Consider the following 18861-nt stretch of genomic DNA (forward strand, 5'->3'; position numbering starts at 1 on the left):
TCTCTCTCTCTCTCTCTCTCTCTCTCTCTCTCTCTCTCTCTCTCTCTCTCTTATTTTCTCTCTATTTCTGCTGCTTTGTGTCTCCCTTTTTTCTAATCCTTAGAGTTGTCCAACCTTGCTTTGGGTTCCAGTTCCAACTCCCTGATTTTCCTCATAATCCCCATCCATCACCCCCTCCTCTCCTCCTGAATCTCCCTGGGGTTCTTCCATGATAAAGAGGGGTTCTGGGAGGGTATGGACAAGAGAGGGCACAACTGGGGATACTCACAGGAAGAGCAGTCATCCCCCCTCCATCCGTTCTCACATTGGCATCGATCTGGAGCAACGCATCGGCCATGGACACACTCCTGAGAACACACGGCTGGGGTGGGGGGGAGCAGGAGGGAAAGAGTGGTGAAGGGGACAGACTTGCCCCTTGTTCCCCAAAGGTACCAAAGTCCAGCCCCATCTCCAGCTACCTCAGACGATCAGAATAACCCCTCTCTGTGCCACTTTCCTCACATTAACCTTGTGACATTTGTCGGGCAGACATATTTATCCCCATGTAATGAATGAAGGAAATGAGCATCAGAGAAGTAATATGTCTTTTACAAAGGCTTACAGCCAGTATGTACCAGAGCCAGGAGAAAGGAGATCTTCTGGGGCAGGTAGGTGGCACAGTGGATAGAGCACCAGCCCTGGAGTTAGGAGGACCTGAGTTCAAATCCAGCCTCAGACCCATAATACTTACTAGCTGTGTGGCCCTAGGCAAGTCACTTAACTCAGATTGCCTCACCAAAAAAAAAGAAAAGAAAAGAAAAAGAAAAAAAAGAAAAGAAAGAAAGAAAGGAGGCCTCCTGACTCTGAGACCTGGGTTATTTCCACTACTGCCTCTCATTTCCAAGAACTCAGCCAGCATGGGGCTTAGACAGTTGTAGCAATTCAGGGTGAGAACTTGGAAAGATTCCAGGATTTGGACCTTTTCAATCTTCCCCTGATTCCCCAAGCAGTGGTCTAGAGAACACCTTGCTGAGAGCTTAGGGCAAGGAGTGCCACCTTTGGGATCCAGTTTGAAGGGCTGACATTCCAGCTGGGCTTGGGGAGAAAAGGAAGAGGCTCTGGAAGCAGAAGAAGGGTGAAGCTGGAAAAAGATAAAGTAGGGCAGGGATCCTTGGAGGGGCCAAGGAAAAGGGAGTGAGGGAACTAAGGGAGAGATAGTACAAAAAATGAGGAGAAAGACAGAGAAAGGGAGACAAAGATGGGGACATACAGAGAGAGGCACACATGGATAAAAACAGATAGGATGTGAAAGAGATACAGAAACAAAGATAGAAAGACAGTGATAATAACCCATAATTGTAAGCTTTGTAAAGCGCTTTCCTCACAACAACTCAGAGAGGTGAATAGTAAAATTAATATTCTCATCTGCTCATGGGAAAATAGAGTCTCTCAGAGAGGCTGAGCCTCACTGTCATATGTGACAGAGCCAAGATCTGGCCCTAGGCCACCAGAGAGAGAGAGACAGAGCGAGACAGAGAGAGACAGAGAGAGAGAGAGAGAGATTAAGAAGGAGGTAAAGGAGAAAGAGATAGAGTCAGGCAGAGGAAAGGAGGGAGAGGAAGAGAGACAGAGAAAGAGAGAAAGATGGAAGGAGGGAGGGAGACAGAGAAGGTAGGGAGAGAAGGTAGGGAGAGAAGGGGGGAGAGAGAAAGGAAGGAAAGAAGGGAGAAAGAAGGAAAGAAAATGAGGGAAGGAAACAAAGAAGGAAGGAAGGAAGCAGAAGGGAGGAAGAAAGGGAGGGAGGGAAGGAGGCAGGAGGGAGAAAGGAAGATATAGATGGCCAGGGAAAGCAAGAAAAGGAATCCAGAAAGAAGAATGGAGGGAGAGACAGAGGCACCCACACTATCTGCCAGGGAAGGCAGTGGGGCTTGGGGTCAATAAGTTAGGCCCCATTGAAGGGCTGGGGCCAAACTTTGCTCACATTCCGTAAGTCAATATTTCCCTATTGCCTTGAACCTCCCACCTCTCTGGCCCATTTCCTGCTAACTCAGCACATCTGGGGATGGTTGGGGGCCAGATGTGGTAGGCAAGGCCAAGATTCTGGGGTGCGTAGGAGGGGGTGGGGTCTGGGTAGACTCACGGACACAAGCTCCGCTGCTCTCATAGTATCCCTGGCAGCAGCGTAGGCGCCTCCGGTGATCCACCTTCACTGCCTGGCGATAAGCTGTGCGGTACACAATCCTAGGATCAGAAGGAAGAGAATGAGGAGAGAGGGGAAAGACCTCCCTGCATCCTCAGGGTTTGGAGGAGGAGGAAATCCATTCAGACTGCAGTAAGAGCAATTGGCGTTTGATTTGAAGGAGGACTTCCCAACTGTCTGATCTGAGAGGAAACAAAAGGGCAAATGAATCTCTCTCTCTCTCTCTCTCTCTCTCTCTCTCTCTCTCTCTCTCTCTGGGGCTATTTGGAAACTAGGAGAACTGCACTCCCCATCTCCTAATACCAGAATCACAAACAATGTCACACTTGGACCACACACTAGTACACATATCCTTCCCCCCCACCAGAGTCTATCTGTTGTGAGACAGACTGGGAACCGTCTTTTCCAAAGGCAGATGGCTAGATGATATGACTAGTAAGGTGAAAGTATACCATTTGGGGTAAAAAAAAAAATCAACAGCACAAGGACAGGATGGAGAGGAAGATGACTAATTAATAGTTCATGTGATAAAGATCTAACATTTTAATGGACTACATGTTCCATAAGTCAACATATTGAAAGGTTGTACGGATTTAGAATCAGAGGACCCAAGTTTGACTCCTTTCTCTGCCACTTAACTACTTGTGAGACCTTGAGCAAGTCACCTCTCTGGGCCTCAGTTTCCTCAGATGTAAAATGGGGAGATGAGACTAGACAATGGATGACTCAACACGTTATTTCTTAAGTGCCTATCTTAAGTGCCAGTCACTAGGCTAGGTACAAGGTCCCTTCCAATCCTGAAGCTATGGTCCTATGACTCTCAGATCGATGTATCCAGCCTCAATCTCTCTTCAACTCACCAACCGCCTGCCAGACTTCTCTCCTTAGACGCCCTGTTGGAATCTCTAACTTGGCAGATTCAGAAGAGAACTCATTATTTGCCCTTAAACCTGCTCTCTCTTGCAATTTTCCCTATTTCTGTCCAGGGTCATAGCATCCTTCTGATCACCCAGGACCCCAAACTCAGGAATCTGGACTCTTCCCTCTTCCCCATAGCACACATTTAATTAGCTGTCAAGGCTCATCCAGTCTATCTCCCTGACATCTCTCTTACCCAACCCCTTTTCTTCATACAACCACCTCCCTGATTCAGGCCCCCCAGGGCTCCTTGCCTGAACCATTAAGATAGCCCCCAGTCTCCCACCTCTCTAACCCATCCTCCACACAACTGCCAAAATAACTCGCCTAAATCATAATTGTGACCATTCCACTCAATCTCAAAAGTCTTCAATGGCTACCTGTTACCTATCCAATAAAATATAAACTCCTCAGCTTCTTATTTAAAACTCCTCACAACAGGCAGATTTCAGAAAAACCCGGAAAGACTTGTACCTCTTCATCTTAGAATTGGAAGTTTCTTTCAAGGCTCACCTTAGGTACCACCTCATTCTTGAAGCCTTTCTTCCTTCCTATGCTGTACTTATGAGTGCTCTCTCCCTTCTCAAATTTTCTTGTTTTATGAATTATATCTTCTAATAGAAAGTACATTTATTGACAATGGGACTGGTTTTCTTTTTTTTTTTTTAATTTTTGTCTCTGTATCTCCATTAGGACCGATACCATCTTAAGAGGATAGGGACAAGCACTGGGACTTCACTGATAGAAGATAGTTTCCTTAGAAGAAACTCCTTCTACCAAGGCAGATCAGCCCCTGCTCTGCAATTTAAGAGTCCTAGAGCATTGTCTGGGGCACTTAAAGGTTACATAACTTGCCTGGTTGCACACTCAGTATGTGTCAGAGGCAGGAATTTAAAGTTAGGACTTCCTCTGATGAGACCAGCCTTCTGTCCATTGTGCTAGGTTTCCACCAGCCTTGCACATTCATAGGTACTTACTTAAATGCTTATCGAATTCAATTGACCATAGAAACCAGGACCAGAAGCAATAGTTAGAAGTGGTTATTTGAAGGCAGATTTTGGTGGAATGTGAGGAAGAACTTCCCACCAGTTAGAGCCATCCCAAAATAGTATGGCTTGTCTTGCTGGTAGTAAGTTACCCCACTCCTTGATGGCCCTTGGGTGGGACTGTAGTACAAAGGAGTTGTGCTTAGGTATAAGCAGGTATAAGGGGTTTCTTAATCTTTTTGTCTGTCATGGACCTCTTCTCAGAATCATGATTTCAAAGAATTGAAAGGAATGTTCAATTTCAGTTAGAGATTAGTGAAAATAAAGATGCAATTTATCTTTTCCCTTCCAAGTTCATAGACTCCTAGTTTTTTATTTGTTTTTGGCAATTGGGGTTAAGTGACTTGCCCAGGGTCACACAACTGGTGTCAAGTGTTTGGTCTGACGCCAGATTTGAACTCAGTTCCTCCTGACTTCAGGGCTGGTGCTCTATCCACTGTGCCATCTAGCTGCCCCCATCATAGACTCCTCTGAAATGGGTCCATAAACCCCAAGTTAAGAACCCTTCTTAATAGAGGATCTCAAAACACCTTCTTGCAAAGCCTTGTTTGCTCAGAAGGGAGGACTGATGCATCAGAGTGGCTCACTGGATAGAGTGCTGGGCCTAAAGTATAAAAGTCCTGAGTTCAAATCCTGCTTCGGACACTAGCTTTGTGACCCTGGACGAGTCCTTTAAGCTCAGTTTGCCTTCATTTCCTTATCTGTAAAATGAGGATAATAATAGCACCTACCTCCCAGGGCTGTTGCAAGGATCAAATGACATAATAATTGTAAAGCACAGGGCCTGGTACATGGTGAATGACATATAACTGTTAAGTACCATTATTATCAGAGAAGGGGCACATAATTCGCTTAGGTAGAATGTAAGCTCCTTGAGGGCAGGGATTGGAACACTTTTGTCTTTGTATCTAGTACAAGGCTTGGCACATCATAGGCACTTAATAAGTGATTGCTGGGGCAGCTAGGTGGCGCCATAGTGCACAGAGCGCCTGGCCTGAAGTGAGCAAGACTCATCTTTCTGAGTTCAAATCTGACCTCAGACACTCACTAGCTGTGTGACCCTGAGCTTAACTCTGTTTGCCTCAGTTTCCTCATCTGTAAGATGAGCTGGAGAAGAAAATGGTTTCTTTGCCAAGAAAACCTAAATGGGGTCATGAAGAATCAAGCACAACTGGAAAAAAAAAAATGACAACAGAGTGATTGCTGATCAAGAGAAGGAGGCAGGAGCAGGGCAGACACCTAGAAGTCCAGAGCATCCCAGACCCCTAGAGCCTTTCTCCTTGAAGGCTGATTGATTAGGGGAAGTACTTACTTGGGCTGAGGACAGGAATGATCATTCCCCCAAGGCTGGTTGCAGGGCTCAGTGGGGAGTTGGGTGTAGGGATGAGAGTAGGATTCTTTCATTGTGGTGGTGTAACTAGGGTGGAAGAAAACAGAGTCAACACGGCATAGCCCCCCTAACCAGGGCATCAAAAGACCCAGTTACAAGTCCTGACTCTGTCAATAACTCCGCTATATGACCCTGGTAAATCACTTCACCCTACTCCCCAATCTGGGCTTCAGCTGCTTTATCCTTAAATGGGATTATTGGACTCCCTAACCTTGGGGTTGGATTTAAGGTATGGATTGGACTTTGAGTCAAGGCACTATATCCTTTAGGTTACATGTGGGGAATCTTCTCCAAGCTTAAATATTTTTAAATCTACCCTAACATCTGAAATAATTCCCCAGTATTTGGATTAGCTCCATCATGAACATCAGAAATAGTTACCTAATCTGAGAGATAACAAGAGGATAAATGAATCCTCTCTCTCTCCCCGCCCCCCCTTCTCTCTTTCTCTTTGAAAACTTGGAGAACTTCACTCATCATTCCTCAATTCCAGAACTCCAGATTCAAAGATTTTCATAGTTAGATGGGATGTTTGGGGGGGGTAATGTCTTAGACACCTCCCCCAACATCTGGAATACTTAAGGTAGTTTCCCCTCAAAATACTCATATGGAACCATTTTCTTGATATCTGGACTCCACCTTCTCCCTCCCTTGTCCTACCCTCCCAACACATCTGGAATTCATAACCCAGGCCCAGGTCAAACTTCCAGTCCCATCTCATATTGGGCATTTGGAGCCAAACTCTGTTCTATGATCCTTTTTCTCTCTTCTCTTTTCTTTGTCCCTCCCATCACCTGCCTCCTTTCCTTCCATGGTCCCAACTGGGTTATGACAATTCTTAACAAATCCCCCAGTGCCTACCTCAGTGACAGAGAGGGGGGACAGAGACAAGGGTAGTGAAAGACACAGGGATCCTTATAGAGATGGCACAGAGACAGGGATGGTACCAAGGCAGAGACAAACTCTGAGATAGAAGCAGAAAGATAGAATAAAAAGAAAGATATGGCAATAATGATGACATACTAGAAAAAGAGAGATTTAGGAGAGGGGTAGGTATAGAGACTGAGAAGTAGATAAAGAAACAAATTGAGACCGACAGAAATGAAAATAAGGGTAAGAACAGAGATTAGGTCAGAGACAGATGGGAACAGAAATAAAGTTTGAGGGAAGAGGAAAGAGATAATAGTAGGGAGAGATAGGATCCAAGATAGGAATAGAGTAGAAATGAGGACAGAAAAGCAAAGATGAGAAAGGGCAGTTGTGAAAGGGTCTGTGAAAGGAAGGGGTGATAAACCAGGAAGGGGAGGGGTCTTTGGTATTGATAATGGCCCAGGATCAGTCAGGGGTCTTCCTCTCTCACCTTTCCCAGTAGCTGCAGACGTTGGGATCATTAGGGTTGAGAGGGCTGCCCAGTCCGAGCAGGAGGAAGAAGAGAACAGTCAGTTGTGGCAGTGTCCTGGACAGCATGGGGCCACCTAAGGGTCTGGAAACTTCACTGTATGACCTTGGATAAGTCACTTAAATTCTCTAGACTTCAGTTTCCTCATCTGCAAAACGGGAATAATAATACACTCGGAAGACTTATTAACAGTAAAGTCTCATATGTGTTAGTTTTCATTATTATCATCACATGAAAAAGAAGGCTAAGGAGTGGGGGTACTTAACTCAGAAAAGAGAAGGCTTTTGGTGTTGGGGGAAGAAGGAGGACAGTCCCTGACTTCAATCATGTCAAGGGTTATTTTGGCCGCAGAGCACAGAGCTAGGAGCAACAAAGTGAAGTTGCAGAAATGTTTTAGGCTTAATGTTATAGCCTTAATATAGTAGGTAAGTATAGTAAACCATAGTAAACTCCCCATTACTGGTGGGATTTAAATAGTAGCTGGTTCACCATTTGTTGGATCTATTGCAGCAAGAAAGTATGTGTTGGGCAGGGGCTTAGGTTAGGGGGATTCTAAAGCTTCCTACCCCATCAAGGTTCTAAGAGACTGCGATCTTCGATTACTTATGCTATTTGAAGAGGAGAGGTTCCCCTATTTCAAGTTCCAGCTTGGAAAATTACTAGCTTTGTGCTTTGGGAAAGTCTTGGGGGCCTCAGTTTCCTCATCTGCATAATGAGGGAGATGGCTTAAATGATTTTTACACTCTCCGCCAGCTCTCAATCCCTCCATCCCCTGACCCTTAAAAGAAGCTCAGGCATCCGACCCTATAGCTTCATCCACTTGGGACCTGGTCCCTAGGATTTAGCCTTCCTAAGTCTCTGTCCATCTCCCCTTTCCCACTAAGCAGGAATGGTTGGAATAAGTGACAAAGCTGAGATTTGAACTCAGGGGAAGCTCTCCTCTCCTCTCAAGGCCTTAAACCTAAAAGGTGCTTAAGGATCACAGAGTTCTAGAATCTTCTGTGCTGTGCACCCCTCCCCTATACACACACACTCACACACACAACCTCACCCGGTGCACAGGCTGGGAAGAGAATCAGGACCCTCACATGAGGTCGTTGTCTCAGGAGAACAGCTCATGGGCTAAGAAGGGGATCAGTTTAACGAGCTGCTCCTCTACCCGTAGCCCTCTGCCCCCGGCCTGGCTTTCAGATTCTGTTGATATAACTCCTCTCTCCATACCCCCCAAGGCAGCCACATCTGCTTGTCATTTTTTGTTTCTGGGAAGAAAGTGAGGTCCCACTTTCAGGCAGCTTATCCTCAATGAGCATCCCTGGAATGCTGGATGCCCTGATCTCAAAACCTCCTCGTCCCCACCCCCACATACTCCCTGAAGGTCATCAAGGTCCTCTTCCCATCTCTAAGAAGGGTCACCCTCTCCTCTTCCTTCTTCGGACAGCTAGGTGGTGTGGTGGACAGAACGCTGGACCTGGAGTCAGCAAGACCTAATTTCAAATCTAGCCTCAGATACTTACTGGGTGTGTGACCCTGAGCAAGTCACTTAGCCTCTGCCTACCTCACTTTCCTCATCTGTCAAATGGGGATATTAATAGCAACTACCTCAAAGGGTTGTTGTGAAGATCAAATGATTGTAATTATAAATTAATAATTATAAAATGTGTAGCACAGTGCCTAGCACATAGTAAGTTCTATATAAATGATTATTAATGATGATGATGATGCTATCTAGCCTCAGACACTTACTAGCTGTGTGACCTTGGGCAAGCATTTAACTTCTATCTGCCTCAGTTTCCTCATCAGCAAATATGGACCTAATAACAGCAACTACCTTCCAGAGTTGTGAGGATAAAATGAGATTTTTGTAAAGACATTTCTAGACCTTTAAGCACTATATAAGCACTAGCCATCATTATTATTCCTTGAGGTCTCCTGAGAAGAGATGACGGCCTCTCCCTACTGCTGACTCATTCAAGTGTCTTCTACCCCCTTGGGAAGTCCCTCTTCAGACATGGAAGTGGCTCATTTCTTTCAGCGTGGTGGGGATGAAAGTTTCCTCCTCCCACATTTGCCTCAATCCTTTGTTTCTACTGCCTGACACCCCAGCCGTCCATCAACCTTTTAGCTGTGTGATGCCAGTCCCTGCTTCCCCTTAGACATTACTGTCACCAAAGCCTCAGGGTGCTGTAGAGGAAAAAGCATTAGACCAGTCATCAAGAGACACAGGTTCAAATCCCAGGTCTGCCCATTATATAGGGCCTCTCTTTGGGCCTTAGATTCTTGATATTTAAAATGAAGGGATTGACTAACTGGATGAAATCTAAGGCCCCTTTCAGTTCTAACAATCTATGAATTACCATGCCCTATAAGCTTTGTCTCCTGTGCACATCTAAATAGCCCTGCTCCCTCCTGGTTCCAGCCTCTCTCTCTCTCTGTCTCTCTCTGTCTCTCTTTCGTCTCTCTGTTTCTCTCTTTCTTTGTCTCTCTCTGTCTCTCTGTCTGTCTCTCTCTGTCTCTGTCTATCTCTCTGTCTCTCTGTCTGTCTCCCTGTCTCTCTTTGTCTCTCTCTGTTTCTCTATCTCTGTCTCTGTCTCAGTTTGTCTGTCTGTCTGTCTGTCTGTCTCTCTCTCTCCACCTAGAAGTCACTCACTAGTTCCCCGTGACATTCATCTGAGTGGGATGGGAGGCCAGCTGGTATGGGAAGAGCCAACCTTGTCTGGGGCTAGTGTGTAGAAGTAGGGGGTCAGGAATCTGAGGTGGGAAGGCTGACCAGAATCCCTATGGCCTGGGGCCAGTAGAGCACATAAAAGCCGAGGGGGGTTAGGGGGAGGGGGTAATGATGCCTGGAAGAGCAACACAGGATACAGAACCTGAAAACAGGAAACAGAGACTAGAGAGGATGTGTGTCAGGGGAAAGACAGCAGCAGCAGCAGCACAGAACACTCTCTACTGTGAGGCGCTGAGCCCTTGGGACCCTCCTGCTGGGCTCCGGTTAGAGCCTGCTATAGCCGGGTGATAAGATGAGGAGGTCTGGAGAGAGAGTTCAAGGACCCAGGATTTGAGAGAAAGAAGCAACGGGATTTAGTGATAAGAATGCTGAATTTTTCAGAGTCTAGGGAGCTGGGTTCAAACTCAGATGCCACCACCTACTAGCTGTGTGACCTTGAGCAAGTCATTCAAGGTTGGGAGACTCATCTGTAAGACGGGGATAACTAGACATGCCCCCCCTACTTCACGGGTTGTTGTGAGGAAAATGCTATCTACATATAAGCCATCAGTAGGGATAGAGATTAGACTTAGGATTTCGCTGGTGTAGGGAGCTACCTGGTGAAAAAACTCCTCCCAATGCAGGGCAATACCTCCATTGCAATTCATAGTCTTTAGAGAGTTGCTGGGGTGGAATTAGAGGTTAAGTGACTTGTCCAGGGTCACACAGCCAGTATGTGTCAGGGATGAGACCTGAACCCAATCTTCCCGGCTCTGGGGACTGTTCTCTATCCACTATACCTCTTGAGCTACTATTAGTACTTATTAATCATTTAAAATGGTATTGATTTATAATAACTATCTTACCACCCGTGCCTGAAATAAGAGAGACATTTCTCTTTGGCTTAGTCTCCAGGGACTGACCTTATGGTGCAGAGGAGGATACCTCACTCCCTACGAGGGTGAGAGGCAGGACCAGGCTCCGAGCATAGCAAGTCTGTGGCTGTTCACGTAACAAAAATCCTGGAATATACTGGGGGGGGGGGGCAGAAAGCAAAGAAAGAGGCAGAGGAGGAAGGAGAAAGGGGTCTGGTTTCCCCAGTCCCTGGGGAGAAGGCATTTAGTTAGAACCCCTTTGCCCAGCAGGTCTGAGAAAATCTTTGGAGCTCCTGCCTATAGATGACAGCCAGCTGCCTCATCTTTCTGTTATCTCTCTATCTCTCTGTTAATGCTTCAGTACCACTCCCTACTTTTTCCTTTCTCTAATTTTCTCCCTGTCTTTTTCTCCAATTCTCTCTCCTCCCTCACAGCCCCCATCCCAGAGCAACTGCTGAGTTTGTTTTGAAAATTCCCAGGACCGGAAACTGGCTGGGCCTCCATCCACTACTTTCCTAGGCCCCTGGAGCCTTCAGGTCAGGCTAGTGCTGGGCCAGGACCAGGGCCATAGGAAGGAATTTTTTGCTAATGGGGCCCTAGAAATAGTTACGGGATAAATAAAAATGTACAATGATGGAAACAGGGGACCTGGATATCCCCCAAATGGAGCCCTGCTCCCTACTATTGTAGAGCAGTTACAGCCCTGACCAGTGCTACCTCCCACCCAGTCGTCTCCAAGCCCCACAGGAATTGTTAGATCTAAGCCTTGGGTGAAGGGAGAGGTCAGTGAGTAGGTGGGGCAGCTGGGCTAGGCTGGGCCTTAGTGGAAGCTCAGTAAGTCAGTACTCAGTTCAGACAATATTTATTGAATCAATGATTGAGTAAATGACTGAATGAATGAGGGAATGAGAATGTGAGTGAATAAATGAATGACCCAGGCCAGATGACCAGGAGGTAGAGATGGGTCAGTTTCAAGGCCTTAAGGAAATGTGGAATATTAGAAAAGGGGACTGACCTGAGATCTGCAGAAGCAAGATGGTGCTGAGGAGAGAACATTGGACCTGGTTTTATGACTGTATGACTATGGACAAGTCACTTAAACTCTCAGAACCTCTGTTTCCTCATCCAGAGGCAGCTAGTAGCCCAAAGGATAGAGTGCTGGGTCTGGAATCAGGAAGACGTGGGTTCAAATCTAGCCTCAGAGCCTTCCTAGCGGTGTGATCCTTGACAAGTCACTTAACCTCTGTCTACTTCACTTTCCTCATCTGTAAAATGGGGATCATAATAACACCTACCTCCTAGGGTTGTTGTAAAGATCAAATGAGGTGTTTATAAAGCACTTAGCTCAGTGCCTGGCACATAATAGATGCTAATACATGCTTACGCCCTTCCCTTCCTCCATCTATCAAATGACCAGAGATATTTTAGAGGTAGAAATGATGGGACTTGGTAGGATTGGATATGGGGGACAAAGACAGGTCAAAGCAAATGGTGACTGTGAGGTTTTGGAACTGGTACACTGGGAGGATGGTGATGCCATTCATAGAAATTGAGAAGTTAGAAGAGCAGGTTTAGGGGACAAGATTAAATTCAATTTTAGATGTGTTGAAGGTTAGGTACTGACAACCCAACATCTCCCAGTTGAACATCTCCAATTGAGGATCAAGTAGGCATGTGACTTCCTACTATGTGACCTATACATAGTAGGTACATAATAAATACTGTTGGATTAGATTGGTAGGATAGTGAGGGAGAGAGCTATCCAAACACAGGAATTCTGGAAAGAAGCTGAGGTTGGTGCTATAGAGTAGGGACTGATCGACGCAGAAGGGATATTTAAAGTCAAAAGGTAGGTAAGGTTATCAAGGAAGAAAGTGTGGAAAGAGAAAAGGGCCCAAGATAGAACTTTGGGAATATCCCCATGCATTCCGGCCATATTTAATTCATAGGATCATGGTCTTTAGAGCTGGAAAAGGCTCTGGGGATTTGGAGTCCTTTGAATGGCAGGGACAAAGAGTCATTAATGACTTATTGGCTTGGAAGGAGGACCTTAGTAGAATGCCCAATGCTATTTAAAATACTTATCAATGACTTGAATAAAGGAATAAAGAGCAACCTATCAGATGTTTAGAAGACACAAAGCTAGGAAAGGTAGGTGGCTAACAGCATGATCCAAATACATTTTTAAAGGCTGCAACATTGGACCAAAACTCATAACATTACACTGAATAGGAAAAAATGTAATGTTGTATATTTGAGTTCAAATACAAACGGTGGAGGCTTGTCTAAACAGTGGTTCATCTGAAACAAGCTCTAGTTTTAGTGGGCAGCTAGCTCAATAAACATCACTAGAGTGATACAGCATCTGGAAAGCTTGAATTGACCTTGAACTTAATTAAGAGAAGCATAGTGTCTAGGACTAGGGAGATGAAAATCTCATAGTACTCTCTGCCCTACTAAGTCCACATCCTGAGTATTATTTTTAGTTCTGGGCACCACATTTCAGGAAGAACACTGATAAACTAGATAATGTACAGAAAATAGGATGATGAAAGTTTTGAGATCATGTTACATGAGAATTGATTGAAGGAACCAGAGAAGTTTAACTTTCAGAAGAGGGAGAAAGAAACAAACACTTATTAAATACCTACTATGTGCCAGGAGCTGTGCTAAGTGCTTTTACAAATATCATCACATTTGATTTTTACGGCAACCCTGAAAAGTAGGTGCTATTATTATCCGCATTTTATAGTTGAGGAAACTGTGGCAGACAAAGGTTAAATGACCTGCCCAGGGTGTTGTTCAGTTATTTTTCAGTCATGTCTGACTCTGTGGCCCCTTTTGAGGTTTTCTTGGCAAAGATACTGGAGTGGTTTTTCCATTTCCTTCTCCAGCTCATTTTAGAGATAAGGAAATTAAAGCAAAGAAGGTTAAGTGACTTGCCCAGGGTCACACCGCTGGTAAGTGTCTGAGGTCAGATTTGAACTCAGGAAGATGAATTTTCTTGACTTCAGGTTGGGTACTCTATCCACTATACCTTCTAGCTGCAATAATAATAATAATAATAATAATAATGAAAATGATAATAATGACTAGCATTTATATAACAGTTTAGGGTTTGCAATGTGCTTTAAAGATATCTCTTTTGATCTGCACAACAACCCTGTGAGTTAGGTTCTGCCCTTATCCCTATTTTATAAATGAGAAAAATGAGTCTTAGAGGGTCAAGTGATTTGCCAGGGTCACTGACACTAAATCGGAGACAGGATTTGAACCCAGGCCTCTCTGATTTTAGTCCCAGCACTCTATCCACTGCATCCCCTAGCTACCTATATATATGCTTTATATTTTTACCATATATCACCTCATATATATCTCTGTAACAATCTCTCAAATGTCTACAACATTTTAAGGTGTACAAAATGCTTTGCCTTTGCAAAGAAGACAACTGTGCCCAAAGTTATCGTGTGTCAGAGATGGCCCTTGAGCCCAAGTCTTTTTGACCCCCAAATAAGAATTGCAGGAGCAGCTAGGTGGCACAGTGGACAGAGCACTGGCCCTGGAATCAGGAGGACCTGAGTTCAAAACCAGCCTCAGACACATAACACTCACTAGCTGTGTGACTCTGGGCAAGTTACTTAACCCCAATTGCCTCATATTAAAAAAACAAAACAAAACAAACAAAAACCAAGAATTGGGATAGCTAGGTGGCACAGTGGATAGAGCACCAGCCCTGGAGTCAGGAGGACCTGAGTTCAAATCCAGCCTCAGAAACATAATACTTCCTAGCTATGTGACTCTGGGCAAGTCACTTAACCCCAATTGCCTCACATAAAAAACAAAAACAAACAAACAAACAAACAAAAAAGCAAGAATTGTCTCACTGTAGCCAAAGTCCCACCATGATATTCCCTCCCCAAACCAAATCAGTTCAGTCTCCTTATCAGTATCCTCCTCATCCCCAACTTGTTTCAGCCCTGAAATTATGAGGAAACACTTACATTGGTCTTTTTTTTTCATTCAGTCAAACTTGCCCAGTCTTTTAACTCTTCCAATTATTTACTCATTCCTTTATCCACTAGTTCATTCACACAAAAAATGTGAGCCTGCTGAAGGACCCTTCACGCAGGTTAGCCTTCCAGTTAAGACACTGTCCCCACTGTCCTCCATATAGGAGGAAATATGGCTTAGATCACTGGCCTTGAAGTCAGAGAGATGGAGGTTCAAATCCTACTTCACACAATTGCTAGCTCTATGACCCTAGAGGAGTCACTTAACCGCTGTCTGCCTCAGTTTCCTCATCTGTAAAATGAGGAGTGTGGAGCAGACTGATCATAAGACCATATGCTCAGAGCTGAAAGGAGAACTGAACTCAGAGGCCATTAAAGCCCTATGACAGAGGTTGGATTTACTGACCTCTGGGTTCCCTTCCATCTCCAAGCCTCTGATCCTATGAGTGGCCTGCTCTATACATTTCCACTCTGAGAACTGGAATCCTGTACTGATGGACCCGTATCTCAGTATCCCATCATCCTGATTTGATGGAAATTGCACTGAGCTTGGTCATTAGTTAAAGTACTGGCTTAAGCACTTTTATAGCTGGAATACCTCAGATACCTCAGATACCATTTAGTCTAACCCTTGCCTAAATAATAAATTCTGCCTAGAATGTCCTTGACAAATGGCAGACCAGAAATGGTCAATTTCTCTAGGTAGATTGTTCTACATTCGTTTTGCCTGGTTTTATTTGGTCTAGACTCATGATTTCATCTATGAAAGAAGCTCCTGGTATGGAAACTCCTTTCCCTGGTGCAGATTTGCAACTCATTTGTAATTCATTTATATCTGAGACAGTGCCTAGGGTTACAATGGATTAAGGGACTTGTCCATTGTCACATAGTTGGTTTGACAGAGGCAGAGCTTGAACCAACTAGGTCTTCCTGACTCCCAAGCTGGCTTTCCACACCTTCCAGCCTTTCTCCTCTGGGTCCTAGGTGTGGAGCTGGAAGGGAGCCCATTTCATTGGTGCATCTATTGGCAGCTGTGATCATTAGGGCATATTCCTTTCTGTGGAGCGAAAATCTTTGTCCCTATAATTTCCACCCATTGGTCCTAATTCTATCCTCTGGGGTTGAGTAGAACAAATCTAATTCTTCTTCCATATGACTTGTCTCAATACTTTAAGGAGCTGTGAGTTCATTGGTGCAGGGTTTTTCTCTGAAGAAGCGAATTCCTGTCCTTCTATGGCTTCATATAGGCAGCTAGGTAGCCCAGATAATAGAACAGTGGGCCTCTAGTCAGGGAGACCTGAGCCTTAGATACTTCCTAAGTGTATGATCCTGGTCAAGTCACTTGATCTCTGCCTCAGTTTCTTTAGCTGTAAAATGGGAATCATTTTACATTTTACATAGCACCCACCCCTCAGGCTTGTTGTAAGATCACCGGAGGTAATATGCATAAGTATGCATAGTGCTGTGTCACATAATAGGCTCTTACTAAATGCTTATTCTCTTTCCCTTCGGTTTCATGAGTTGCTATAGCAAAAAACAAAAACAAAAACAAAAAACAAAAAAAACCCAGTTCTGATGGTTAGTACTGTTTTCTTCTCTCTTCTTTGTAGATAAGCTTAGTCATTATAATTATACAATATTCAATTTGATTCTTTTCTTTCCACTTACATTGTAGTCGCTGTATTTATTGTTTTCCTGGTTCTTCTTATTCTACTTTGCATCAGTTTATATAATTCTATTAATACAGCTTAAGACTGTGTTAGCTCTTTTGGTTTCCATGTCACATTATTAATCCATACTGAATTTTCAGACCAGTAAAACTCTACAGGTCTTTTTCACATGTACTGATTTTCTACCCATATCTCTTCCATCTTATATTTAAAAAACTGATTTTTTTGAACCTAAGTATAGGACTTTACATTTATCCTTATTAGAATCCAAATTGTAACTTCAGCCTTCTTGTTCCAGTCTACCACATCTTTTTGGATACCAGTTCTATCACCCACACAGTAGCTATTCCTATCAGAGACTGAAAAATATATTATCTTTGCCTTCATCTAATCATTGATTAAAATCCTAATCAGAGCAGAGACACAAACAGAAACACTAGGAGTAACTAACTAAGGAGTATAACCTTTACTAGCTGTGTGGACTTAGGAAAATAACTTGCCTTTCCTGGGCCAGAGTTTCTTCATCTTTGTCAGATCTTAAAATACTCCATGACATGGTCCAAATCTGTGTCTCTGGCTTTGTTGACCATCGCTTCCCATCCCACACTTTGTTATTCAGCCAAACTGGTTGACTCTCTGTTTCTTAAATATGATGGTCCATCTCCAATCTCCCAATGCCTGTCCTCCGTTCCTGGAATGCACTTCTCCCCATCTTTCCCTCTTAGACTCCCTGTCTTCTTTCAAGACCTAGCTCAAGAATCTTTCTATATGAAGCCTGGCACATGGGAGGCATTTAATAAATGCTTGTTTCCTTCCTTCCCAACTCCCCTCCACTCTAAGTGTACTCTCTCTCAAACTATCTCATATGCAAATCAAGACATGGCCCTTGTGACATAATTGGTCCTCTTCAGGAACAGAGGACAAACAAAAACAATCTCATATTTAATAACTTTATATTTGTTCTCTTCATATTTATTTTGTGAGTTCCTTGGGAGCAAGCCTTATTTCATTCTTTGCTTTTGCATTCCCCATGCTTAAAATAGTTACTGGCACACAGAAAATAAGCTTGATTGATTGGGTTGCACAAATCTAAAATCCCTTCCAGTTGTAACATGCTGTGTTCTATGTTCTATGTTCTATGTTCTATGTCCCTCCCAGTTCTAACATTTACTGGTTTTAGGATGTCTAGAGTTGGAGCCAGCTGATTCATCTGTTCTATTCTCCATCTCAGTCAATGTCTTTGTGTCAAGAAACATTTGAGGAGAAAAGAAGGGTTATGAGTAGCTATAGCTCAACCCCAGACTGCCCTTTATAAGATTGTCTTTATCTTCTAATATAAAAAATAGTTTACAACTTATATAGGTTTACAAAGTCCTTGCTTCACAAAATTTGTGAAGGACTGAGTCTCTCCTATGAGAATGTAAGTTCCTTCAGGGCAGGGACTATTTTGCTTTAAGCTCCATCCCCCCCCCCCCCCCAATCCAACACTTAGCATTGTGCCTGGAACATAGTAGGTGCTTCACAAGTGTTGCTTGTGCAAATACTCTCATTCCCACTCCTCATTCCCATGAGGAGTGATTTCTACTAGGTTGCAAAGCTAGTAAGTGTCAGAGTCAGGATTTGAACTATTTCTCCAACTGCTTCTCCCCCTTCCTACCCTCTACCCCCCAGGTTTCTAACTCTAGAACCATTGCTGTCTCTACTAGGCTGCTTTCCAAAATTTTTGTTGTTGTCAGGTCATTTCAGTTGTGTTTGACTCTTTGTGACCCCATTTGGGATTTTCTTGGCAGAAATACTGGAGTGGTTTGCCATTTCCTTTTCCATACCTATTTACATCTCTGTCTACTTTACCCTCCTCACTGTGTCAGATCCCCCAAGGTAGGAGCCTCTGACCTAGACATCCCCCCTTAGCCTCAATTTCAAACACTAAAATGAAAGGATTAGGCTAAACTCTAGCTCTCCTGGCCCAGATGAAGAAAGGAAATCCTTTTTCTCTCAGACTAATGGACACCTTCTAGAGTTGAAGAAGATTACTTTTGTGGGGTACTGAAGAAAGAAACAATGAAAAGCAAAGGATACACAAGCTTACTTGCTTTCTTGGCCAAATGTGTCTAACCCAGTCTCTAAGGTGTGACCTAGGTACTTCTAGTTACCTATAAACTTAAATCAGAAATGAGGCATCATGGTTAAAAGCAATGATTTTGGAATGGGAGAATTGGAAGGCCTGAGCTCCAAATTTGAGCTCTAATACTTTCTAGGTGGTACAGTCAGGGCCTGGAGTTGGAAAGATCTGAGTTTAAATCTGGACTCAGACACTTACTGGCTGTGTGACCCTGGACAAGTCACTTAACCCCTCCTTGCCTTAGTTCCTCATCTGTAATATGGGGACACACTGGAGAAGGAAATGGCAAACCACTATGAGAAATAATTCATTTGGACCCCTACTCTAGTCCAATCAGTATTAATCAGTCTGATATTTTACATAAATCACGTAGGGATAATTAGATAGATAGGTTCTTATAGTGGGCCTCAAACTTTAGCGTAATGTTCACTACTTGTTTACCAAGTTCTAAGGCTAACTTGCGAAACTTTGAAAATGCTGACAAAGATATTTCCATCCTGTTTTACTCAAATTCCCTGTCTAAACCCAGCACGGGTAGGATGCCTTGA

At 43.9% G+C, this 18861-nt stretch overlaps 1 protein-coding gene across 3 annotated transcripts in view; it reads right to left on the reverse strand.

The window, feature by feature from the left end:
- PEAR1 (platelet endothelial aggregation receptor 1) overlaps positions 1-18861 on the reverse strand; it is a 43585-nt gene that overhangs the window by 13478 nt on the left and 11246 nt on the right. Inside the window, exons 2-6 of one of the 3 annotated variants that reach the window (XM_027871369.1) lie at positions 7984-8191; positions 6894-7080; positions 5456-5560; positions 2120-2220; positions 269-361 (exon numbers count right to left, since the gene is read on the reverse strand). In XM_027871369.1, the coding sequence (XP_027727170.1) occupies positions 269-361; positions 2120-2220; positions 5456-5560; positions 6894-7000 (406 nt within the window). In that variant the 5' untranslated portion in view covers positions 7001-7080; positions 7984-8191. Of the gene's footprint in view, positions 1-268; positions 362-2119; positions 2221-5455; positions 5561-6893; positions 7081-7983; positions 8192-8298; positions 8373-18861 lie in introns of those variants that run through there. The other 2 variants (XM_027871370.1, XM_027871368.1) reach the window with 2 other exon arrangements.

The sequence above is a fragment of the Vombatus ursinus genome, unplaced genomic scaffold (genome assembly GCF_900497805.2).
Source record: "Vombatus ursinus unplaced genomic scaffold, bare-nosed wombat genome assembly UNPS02014798.1, whole genome shotgun sequence".
Lineage (NCBI taxonomy): Eukaryota > Metazoa > Chordata > Mammalia > Diprotodontia > Vombatidae > Vombatus > Vombatus ursinus.